Source organism: Microtus ochrogaster (assembly GCF_000317375.1).
Source record: "Microtus ochrogaster isolate Prairie Vole_2 chromosome 14 unlocalized genomic scaffold, MicOch1.0 chr14_random_3, whole genome shotgun sequence".
NCBI lineage: Eukaryota > Metazoa > Chordata > Mammalia > Rodentia > Cricetidae > Microtus > Microtus ochrogaster.
Window position 1 is genome coordinate 13,016,320 of NW_004949098.1, and position 11,169 is coordinate 13,027,488.

The following is an 11,169-nucleotide window of genomic DNA, read 5'->3' on the forward strand; positions in this document are numbered from 1 at the left end:
CATCTTCTCCTCCTCCATCTTCTCCTCCTCCATCTTCTCCACCATCTTCGCCACCACCACCTTTTCCTCCCCCTCTTCTTACAGTCTGACTTCGTGGTCAAAAGTGCGTGACTGAGAGGCACTGTGCTGACTTAGCTGGATGGATGTCAGTTGTTCAGGGCCCTTTTAAGTTCAGCACCTTCTGTGTTATTACACAATAAGATGGGTAGTTTTCTGAGTAACTGAGTAACAACAAATACTGTTGTTCTTCGAGGCCAACCTGGTCTACAGAGTGAATCCCAGGGTAGCCAGGGCAGATACACAGAGAAACCCTGTATCAAAAAGAAAAAAAAAATACTGTTGCTAACAACCAGCTAGCACCACTTTCGAGCACACACAAAAGGGAACCAAGCTAAGTGGTGGAGGCCCATGCCTTTAATCCCAGCACTCAGGAGGCAGAGGCAGCCAGTCCTGTCTACAAGAGCTAGTTCCAGGATAGGCTCCAAAGCTATAGAGATACCTGTCTCAAAAAACAAAATAACAATAAAAAAAGTGAACCAGGCTAACAGCCCCAGGGTTTTTATACTCAAATTCCTTTGGTGGTCTCCAGTGAGCATAAATTCCCTGTATAATGTAGGCCTAAACCATGGAACAGGAGCATAAAGGACAAGGTGCCAAGGTAGTGGCAGCTCAGCATGTCCTCTCACGGAGGATGTAGTCTCCAAACGAAGAAAGAGATGTTTAGATCTCAGCATGTTTTCTCTTTGCAATTATTCCCATCCTGGTACAGCTTAGTAGCTGAGTGTATGAAACTGTGGGCATAGATTCTGTGTAAGGCTTTGAGACCAAGCCTAGTCCTTTATGGGCTTTCTATGTGAACCAATTCCAGAAAAGTTGACTGAGTGGAGCAGATGTGATGTCGAATGAGCCCGATGACCTGGTTATGAGATTTCGGGAGGGAATGGGTGTTCTCTCAGAGCCTTACTGGAAGCTGCTGTCTTTGGGGCTGGGATCCTGGAAGCCCTGGAGAATGCTCATCAGCATCCCTTTCATCCTGTTCCAGAATTGAGCTCCGGGCTCTGGGCAAGATCTCCAAAGGTGAGGAGCTCACCGTGTCCTACATCGACTTCCTCCACCTCAGCGAGGAGCGCAGACAGCAGCTGAAGAAGCAGTACTACTTTGACTGCTCCTGTCAGCACTGCCAGAAAGGGCTGAAGGACGACCTCTTCCGGGCAGTGAAGGAAGACCCCAAGGTACACACAGCTGTGCTTCAGAGTCCGAGGTCACCGTCCCAGGAGCTGGGCAAGGGTGGGGGTTATGGCCTTGAGGAGGTGACAGAGGATGGAGCACAGGGCAGGGCAGGCAGGTCCCAGCAGACATGGGGGATTTTTGGAGAAGTCGGTCTTCTCTGGGAAAGGAGAGCAAAGACCTAATTATTATTTTGAACATTTTTTATTATGAACACTGGCCAAGAAGACTTGTCTAAAAGGGCTGGCACACAGGCACTCAGCAGGGATCAGCTCCCCACCCTGCCCTTGTGCAGGTTAAGCAATGTGAGAGACCTCAGAGACCAAAGTTCAATAGGCAAAGGGATTTATTTGAATATGGTTTTCCCAGTTCTGTAGAGATGGGTGCTATGGAACTGGGGCAGACTTGACAAGGGGATGCCAGGAACTTAGCTGAGCTGGGAGAGAGCTGAGCTGCCAGGGGACAGAGTGTCCAGTGAAATGAGAGAGAAATATTTAGACACTTACAAACAGTATAAGCAAGAAGGAGAAACCAGAGAGGGTGCCAGTGACTGCTCATCCATGTCCTCCTTTGGAGCACACAGGGGTGGAATGTGGGTCAGCACAGGCGTGGGGATACCGTTCTCACTACTGAGAAAACTGTCAGAAGGCTCAGGCAGTTTTCTACATCTGATTGGATGAACAAGTGGGGAAAGCTCAGGGCATAAAATGACTGGATACCAGGTCAGAGTGGGGAAAAGTGTCTTCATGGCTTCTTCCCTTCCCCAGTGAGGGGGTCTCGATAGAAGGACGCAAGGGGTTACCTGGATGCTTCTGTATAACTGGCACTCCACTAGTGTCTGTGGGATACACATACACAGACTTGTAAACTCCCCTCTGAGTGCTGTGCGGAAGAGGAAATGTGTTTCTGGTCAGAGCAGAGGTATTGGGTGAATTCCTGGGTGCTGGTCATATGACCTATCTCATGGCTCCATTACTAGTGGTATATGTGTTCATTAATGTTCCTAAAACACCCCACCCCACCCTGAGCACTTGCCACCCCAGTGTAGCTCTCCCTTTCGTCCCTGGGCTGTTTACACAATTTTCTGGCCAACAACTTACTTGTATTTTTTTTTTTTTACTATATCATATAGACATTTCACCAAAAAGTCCTACTTCTAAGAACCTACCCTGAAGAGATGCTTACACATTTGCTATAAAACACATGGATACGGAGAGACTGTGGTGGTACTTTTAGTAACAATAAACTCCTGGAAAAAACCCTCAAATCAATACACATTGGGAAACATATGAATAGAAGAAATGGCCTAAAGCATTCAAATGCATGAGGAGTTAAGGGGTCCAAAGATGCCATGTACACATCTCAGATTGCTAGAGTTGCTATGCCGCTGCCCCAGCCTGGGCAGTGTAAACCTCAGTGTGACCTGACCAGTCTTACAGGTATGAACACCAGAGGCCCACCATCTAGGCACTGAAAGGGTATGAGGGAAAGATCTATTCTAGATGTTTCTCCTGTTCTTGTAGAAAGTTATCTCTCCCAGGGTCTCTTTACATCTTCTCTTTTGCTTGTTGGTCATCTTTTTATAAGGTCACCAGTTGTGTGGGGTTAGGGATCCGCCCTACTTCATTCAGCATGACCTCATCTTAGGCAAATGAATCTGCAAAGCTGCTGCTTCCAAATAAGGCTGCATTCTGAGATCTTGGGGCTTATGACTTCAGTGTATGAATTTTGAGAGGGTGGCATTCAATTCATAACATCGTGTCTATTTACCGTGCTACAAAAATTAAAGGGACATGCATGCACATTTTGACAGACAAGCCATGTTAGTACCCATGCAGAAAGAAACAGAAGAAAGCTGTGACCCTATCATAAAGGTCCATTAAGCCTAGGGGTAGCGCAGGAGATAAAGTAGCTGCAGCCAAGGATGACAAGTTTTTTGTTTGTTTTTTATGGAAACAATCTCTTTTTCATAGAACCAAAGGTATTGTACTGTGGGGCTTGCACACTGTTAGTATTCGTGCACAATGCTCTGCACTACAGAGAGACTATGTGGTTGTCTTGAAGCAAAGAATTTTAGACAACAAGATCCCAGTGCAAAACTCTAGAGGAAACACAAGTGGGATCGATGTCAAGTTCTCTGTGTCCAAAAGCCCAGCAGGGAGCCAGACTTCCAAGGACTGAAATAGCAAGATTCTGAACCTTAGTCACCAAAGTGTGAAGAGGGAGCTGGAGAGATGGTTAAGTGGATAAGAGAGCTTGATGCTCTTCCAGAAGACCTGAATTTCATTCTTAGCACCCCTGTTGGGCAGCTCACAATTGCCTGTGACACCAGTTCCTTGGAATCCAATGCCCTCTTCTAATCTCTAGATCACACACATGCACACACATGGCATACCTCATGTAGACACATGCACACAAACTTAACAGAAAAGAAAAAACAGGTATAGCTCAGGTTGCATAAGACTTTAACAATCCAAACTTAAAATATACTGTGTGTGTGTGTGTGTGTGTGTGTGTGTGTGTGTGTGTGTGTGTGTGTGTAGTTTAAATGGAGTTATACAATTTTGAGGGATAATGCTTCCCCCCCAAAAACTGTAGACTGTCTAACAAAAGCCCCCTTTGAGTTAGTCAGGGATGTCCAGCAGACTCCCAAAACAATATAGGCTACTGCCATTGCCCTCGGTTGTCTCCCAGCATGTGAAGGTTAGGCCCTATTACGGAAGTCATCACAGACTTCAGACACAGGATTTTGAGGGGTTGAGCTAAACCCTCATTCCTGAGGACCAGCTCTCATAGTATCGGAAGCTGCTATGCAGTCTGCGGAGAGGGAGAAACAGCTGGCAGTTCGGTCCACTTGTGAAGCCTACAAACGACGACTGGCCCAGCAAGGTATCCTCAACGGTGCATTAGGGCCGACTTTATTTAGGCAGTAAACAGCAGATCGGGCCTAACTGGACTTAAGGCCTGGTCACTAGGAAGGAATTTATGCCTGGCACTGTAAATCTAGCCAACTACCCATGACTGGGGAGGTTGTGGACCTCAGAGGAAAACCTACTTGCCTAAAGTAATATAATTTCCTGATTGCTCTTTGGGCTGATGAGGGAGGGGGACTTGATTGGGGGAGGGGGACTTGATGAGGGGAGGGGGAGGGAAATGGGAGGCGGTGGCGGGGAGGAGGCAGAAATCCTTAATAATTAAATAAATTAAAAAAAGAAAAAAATAAAGTAATATAATTTCTAACTGTACTCTAAATACTGATCTTTCTATTCAGGTAAGTGTAGTTCTCACTCCTTGTCAAAGAAAGTTCTTTCCATGCAGACAGAATGTATGACAGTGGTCCACAACTGGTCAAAAGCAGAGGATAAGTGACCATGGGGTGACCAACCCCAACCGATACACCTGCAATGCAGTCCCTACATCCAAGACTCAAGGGAAATTACAGAAAGGGGAGCAGAAAAATTGTAAGAGCCAGAGAACCAGGATGCCTGCTGTGAGAGAGTGTCTTCTAGATGTGACAGGGGAGCTGGACCCACGAAATCTCAACAATGTGGTTGCCTAAGCAAGACCTGCAAAAAGACAATAGTCACTATGCCAGTGTAGACAGGACAACTCTTGTAAGGCCCTGTCCCCAGAGTCAGTCAGTGGCTGTGGAGAGGGAGAATCAGCTTTCCCCAGGGATGAGCTTCCTGGTAAGTTATTCAAGCCAAGTGGTTCCCCCTAAACACTTGTGAGCAATACTGAGAAACATGGGAGGGATCAAAGTCGGGCAAGGGTGGAAAAGATATGAATACAGTGCTCGTGTGTGAAATCCTCCACAACCAAAAACCTTTAAATTAAGAAACAAGAGAAAGAAGTCAGAAGAAGCAATTGGAGAAGCTACAGAGGTCTTTATGAAGTCTTTATGGGATGAGGCATTCAGAGTGTGGATGGCTCTGATCCTACATTAACGTGAACATCAAAGATGGCAGACACTGGAAGCCAGTTTATTTTGTTTCTCTTTTGGTGGTAGTGGGATGGAACTTTGGTCCTTACGCATGTAAGGCAAGTGCTCTACCGTGGAACTGAACTCCCAGCCTTCAGGTGCTCTGAGAGAAAATGGGCTGCCTCATGAGGTGATCTCAGACTGCATGTCCCTCTCTTTGCAGCCCTCCCCAGAAGTGGTGAAGGAGATGGTACAGTTCTCAAAGGATACTCTGGAAAAAATAGACAAGGCTCGCTCTGAGGGTTTGTATCATGAGGTAAGAGCACTTTTAATGGGGGATAGTGATGGGGAAGAGGGTGGAGAGTTAGGGAGGTGTGTAAACAGAAAGACAAGACTCATGAACAGGGTGTGTTTCCTGGAAGGCTGTTTCTATCCTATGCCTTTCCATCTTAGCACCCATTAAGGAAGTATTTTTACTGACTTCTCAACCCAATGAGATCTGTCTAAGGAGAGCTAGTGTTGCTGGATCCATGTGTTAGGGGCTAGAGGAGGGCCTGTGATAGAATTGGAAGAATGACAATGGCCTTGAGGGGACACTGAGAGTGGCCTGCTTGCTTTCCCATCACTGAACATATGTCTTACCTGTCACAGCCCACTGGGCATTCAGCTTTGTCTCCCATACGCTCTCATGTGGCTCTATACTGTAATCACCTAGGTAAACACCTCATGCCTCTCCTCAAACCAGGACAAGTTCTCTAAAATCTCTGCTAGAAGGATCTAGGCATCAACGTCTCGTAGCTTCCATGGGCTTTCACTGTGCAGCCAAGTGGTCTGCAGCAATTTTGCTGCGTTAGTTTTTGGAGACAAGGCCTTGGTATATAATGTAGGCTAACCTTGAATTCTCTGTCCTCTTGAGTATGGGGATCACAGGCATATACCTCCATACCTGAGAAGTTGCTTTGAATTAATCTCAACAGCTTTTTGGAAGTCAGTCCTGTGTCTCACCCTCTAAGCTGGGATCTGAGTATCTAAATTGTTCCAGTATAATAAGAACTTGAGAGTCAGAAGTTGAGATAAAGATCTGATACATCCAAAGACAGCTGACCCTCCCTCCACGTTTTTTTATGAAGCACCTCTCCTGGAAATCCTCCCTTCTCTCTCTCTGTTCTTTCTAGCAGATCTCCTCAGTCCTTCAAGAACTCTATGGCTAATCTCAGTCAGTGAATTGCTGACTCGGTCCTGTGATTCAAGGTGGCTTTACTAGGACAGTGAGATGGTTGTTCAAACAATTCTCCCACAACAGGGATCTATCTGTCCATTCTGAACTAGAGCAGAGGCACCATGAATCAGTGACTTTCCCCCAAGCTCATTTTGCAGCTCGAATGAGCCAGGTGTGGACATCACTAGGCCATGCTAATATGGTGACTAATTTCACTTTGTGTTGGCTTCATGTCCCTTCTTTTCCTCCTTCTCCTTTACTGAGTCATCCATTGCACATGTATGAACCCTTGCCAGGGCGACCAATGCAAGCCATTCTCTTCATCCCCTGAGTTCTGTCAGGTGAGAAGAAGCCAGGAAAACGAAGTTTTATGTTTGGTAAGGAACGTGTGGCAAAGGCTTGTGTTAGGAACCAGAGTAAGTAGTGGGGTACCATGGGCTCCATTCCTCTGGCTTCTTCCTTTTTCTCTTCTATCTCCCAATAACACCAAAGGCTGGTGACTAAGCCTTGAACACATAGGCCTTAGGAGTGGGCACTTACCCAAACCTTATCAATGTATTTACGTTGTGTTTATCTATACATATGCATATGTACGTATGTATACACAAGTTTAGTTTATGTATAGACATGCACACATACATGCATATGTAGTTTCTGCAGCTCTCCTGCCTATTGACTTTGAGTGGGCAAACTTCCTCCCTTTGCTGTACCATCTTCATGTCCAGCCCTACCCTTTCCCATGCCAATGTCTTAGCTGGGAAGACCATTTTGTTAGCTCAAATCATAAACCTTGCTTTTTTTCCCTCTATTTCTCCAGCTTTCAAAGAGTGAGTCTAGCATTGTCATGATGTTCCGCTTGTCTGTTAAGCATAAACTCTGGTACAGTGGTGATGCTGAAGCCGTGTTTCCCTTCAGGTTGTGAAGCTGTGCCGGGAGTGTCTGGAGAAACAGGAACCAGTGTTCGCCGACACCAACCTCTATGTGCTTCGTCTGCTAAGCATTGTGTCAGAGGTTCTCTCCTATCTCCAGGCCTTTGAGGAGGCCTCGCACTATGCCAGGAGGATGGTGGATGGCTACACGTAGGTGATGGCCCTGAGTTAGCCTCCCCGAAACCCTCTGTCCCAGGGATGCCAAAGAGATGGCACGCATTTGACTCCTCCTCCCACACCTACAATGACATGGTCACAGTACACAGAGCCACAGGCCATAAGCAGAGTCAGACTTCTCCTCACAAATTAAGCTTTTATCACGGTGTCCCAAGCAGTAATGATTAGACCATCAGAGTTGACACTCAGAGGAAGCCTAATTGTCATCTCTGGTGGGTTCATTTATTTTTACTTCCTTGTCATTTGAATGACATTTTCTGCTTTGGATTTTCCTAAATGAAGCTTGATTTTTAAATGCTTTGAAAGTTTTTTATTCTCTTTTTAATAACTTATGATCAAGCCTTTAACACACAGCACTTTACCAAACCATAGCAATATATTTGCATTGTGTGTTATTTACATATTTATGCACGTGTGTACATACATATGCGCAAGTATAATATGTGTAGAGATACACACACACATATATACATGCATATAGTTTTCACAGTTCTTCTGTGAAGAGAAAGGCCATTTTTACTTATAAATTATAATATGAGGGCAGTGGTGGGGCATGCCTTTGATCCCAGCACTTGGTAGGCAGAGACAGACAAATCTCTGTGAGTTTAAGGACAGCCTGGTCTACAGAGTGAGTTCCAGAACAAGCTCCAAAACTACAGAGAAACCCTGTATTGAAAAACAAACAAACAAACAAGCAAACAAAAACAGAAAAAGGAAAAGAAAAGAAAAAATTCTCTGCACTGGAGAGATGGCTCAATGGTTAAGAGCTCTTGTTCTTTCAGAGGACCTGGATTCAATTCTCAACACCCACATGGCAGCTCATAACTGTCTGTAACTCCAGTTCCGGAGGCTCCAAATCCCTCACACAGACATGTATGCAGGGAAAACACTAATACACACATAATAAATAAATTTTAAAGGTTGTAATGCGCTGCTTTCTCATTCCCCCTATACCCACATTGTTTCTTTCTTTCTTTTCTTTTTTTTTTTCAAGACAGGGTTTCTCTGTGTAGATTTGGAGCCTGTTCTGGGAACTAGCTCTGTAGACCAGGCTGGCCTCGAACTCACAGAGATCCACCTGCCTCTGCCTCCCGAGTGCTGGGATTAAAGGCGTGCGCCACCACCGCCCAGCTGTCTCTTTATGTTCACATTAGCTTAGGGATTTGTGTTTCTGGCCAGAAGACTAAGTTATCATCAGAAGACTTTTCTTTAGAGAATGCTTTGCATTAAAAACATAGGTAAATGGTCCAGCGTGCAGGAAGGGGTCCTGCCAGGGTAAAGAAAACACAGCGCAGCCCCAGGAAGGACACTAAAGTTATATTTCTCACCTTGAACTCCTTTCCACATTCTCCAGAGAGCTGGGGGTGCTCCTGATGTACCTAGAGATCTGGGGGTGCTCCCGATGGTACCTAGCTTCCTATGCTCAGACTCAGTACAACTGTGTCCATGAAGTCTTGACTTGGTTGTCCAGGACATAGTCCCAACTCTCCTGGCTTCACTGTGTAGAACTAGTCAGCTCTGTGGATTTCACTACTCTACAACAAGCCACTGGTGCCTCACAGCAAGAGTGGGAAGACTAGGTGGACTTGACCAGTAGGAGTACTGGCTTTGGTGTCATTTCCACTTGCTGTGACACAATACCCCAACGAATCATCTTAGAGGAGGAGGGGTTTATTTTAGCTATAGTTCCAGGTCAGTCCACCATTGCAGGGAAACTGAGGTCACATTGCACTGACGCTCAAGAGCAGAGAGGAATGAATGAATGGAATGAATGAATGCGTGCCAGCTTGCTCTCAGTTGGTCCTCTCCACTGGGTCTCTTTCTCAGGGAATGGTGCTATCTGCAGGTCTGTTGCCCACAGACATACCCATCGCCAACCTAATTTAGAGGATTCGTCAATGAGCCTCTCTTCCCATGTGAAGAGGTTGATAATGTTAACTGTTAGAGTACTTTAGGGCTTGATCTGTGCTATGCAGATGTAAGGAAGGTTGGCACTATAGGCCATGATTACTTTCTGTGCCTCTGCAGGAAGCTCTACCACCATAACAATGCCCAACTGGGCATGGCTGTGATGCGGGCAGGGCTGACCAATTGGCATGCTGGCAACATTGAAGTGGGGCACGGGATGATCTGCAAAGCCTACGCTATTCTCCTGGTGACACACGGACCCTCCCACCCAATTACCAAGGACTTGGAGGTAAAACCTGGAGGTGGACAGTAACTGTCTTGTTTGAAGGTCTCTTGAGATGGGAGTCCTGGTGCATCTGGACTTTGCTTTATGGAAATCTGTAGGCAGCCAACTAGACCAAAAAGGACCTTAGGATGCTTGACCCTTGCCCCCTTGATTACATATGAGGAAACAGAGGCCCAAGCGAGGGGAAGACTCACCTATACTTACCTAGGGGTTTGATGGTAAGATCAGAGATGACTAATTTTATATCTAGTATATTAAGCTTATCTAAGGCTTATCTCTGTCAGTCTTCCTTACCATGGTATCCTGAGCCTCTGAACACCTAGCTCTTTCTGAATATTCCCTGAGTGGGTGTGCAGGAGAACAAAGACTTTGTTGTGTGTTGTACCGCTGTAATCTTCCCAACACACTGTGGGTAAGTCCCTTCACTGAGGTCCTACAAGCACAGAGGTCAGGATCTAGGGTTCAGATCCCGGTCCTCAGGCGTCAAGGAGAAGTGTTCTCTGCTGAAAGCAACTTTTCAGCTGCCATCTCAAGGGTCCAGCTCCCTCCCCCTATGATGCTAGGCATGCTGCTACACCATCAGTCCACAGTGGTGCCCCCACCACGTGCACACGCGTGCACACACGCAAGCACGCACACATGCACACATACACATTTGTGAAGGGATAGAACTAAATCTTTCTAACTAGGGTCATTTATTCAAAGTTACGTCAGGACCATGTCTTGGGGACATGTAACGCTCAGTGCTGTTATCTCTCCCACAGGCCATGAGGGTACAGACAGAGATGGAGCTTCGCATGTTCCGCCAGAATGAGTTCATGTACCACAAGATGCGAGAGGCTGCCCTGAACAACCAGCCCATGCAGGTCATGGCTGAGCCCAGCAATGAACCAGCCCCGGCTCTGTTCCATAAGAAGCAATGAGGACTTTGTTGGAGAGTGGGGGCAATGTGACTGGGAGCTGGGGAAATTACTACCCTGTGTCCCCCACTGTCGTTTTGGTTGAGTTCAACTCAGCTTAGCGCTATCTCATCCCAGACCAACTCTTTCTATATGTGTCGGGTGCTAGATTCCACCATCTATTCAATAAAGAAGCCCCAAATATAATGGGGCCAGAAGAAAAAATACAAACAAAAAGGGCATGTCATAATAGTGAATGCAATGGCAGACTCTATGGAGAGGGGCCCAGAGGAGGTGAGTGAGTGTGTGTGTGTGTGTGTGCGCGCGTGCGCGTGTGCGCGCGCCTGTGTGTTTGCGTGTGTGGTGACATCCGAGTTAACAGTGGCAGGGACCTAGAATCTCAGATGACTGCTTGTCTGTCTGTGCAGGTGTCTCTGGGGCTGCTGGTCTTATCTATGGCTGGGAATATTTAGGGTTTGGCAGACTGGGATGCGTGACGTTCTGTATCCTCAGGCTGGGGTGGAGTTATTAACAAAGGGCTGGGGCTGTTTTTGACCCTTTGAGATTCACTCTGCGACCTGAACCCCATTTGGAATGGTGGC

At 46.4% G+C, this 11,169-nt stretch overlaps 1 protein-coding gene across 2 annotated transcripts in view; it reads left to right on the top strand.

Annotated features, from left to right (window-relative positions):
* The window catches only part of Smyd1 (SET and MYND domain containing 1), a 54,175-nt gene extending 43,419 nt beyond the window's left edge, over nucleotides 1-10,756 (top strand). For both annotated transcript variants that reach the window (XM_005364769.3, XM_005364770.2), the window contains 5 exons: nucleotides 1,043-1,232; nucleotides 5,373-5,465; nucleotides 7,284-7,447; nucleotides 9,503-9,671; nucleotides 10,433-10,756. In XM_005364769.3, the coding sequence (XP_005364826.1) occupies nucleotides 1,043-1,232; nucleotides 5,373-5,465; nucleotides 7,284-7,447; nucleotides 9,503-9,671; nucleotides 10,433-10,591 (775 nt within the window). In that variant the 3' untranslated portion in view covers nucleotides 10,592-10,756. The remainder of the gene's footprint in view (nucleotides 1-1,042; nucleotides 1,233-5,372; nucleotides 5,466-7,283; nucleotides 7,448-9,502; nucleotides 9,672-10,432) is intronic.
* The last annotated feature ends 413 nt before the right edge of the window (nucleotides 10,757-11,169 follow it).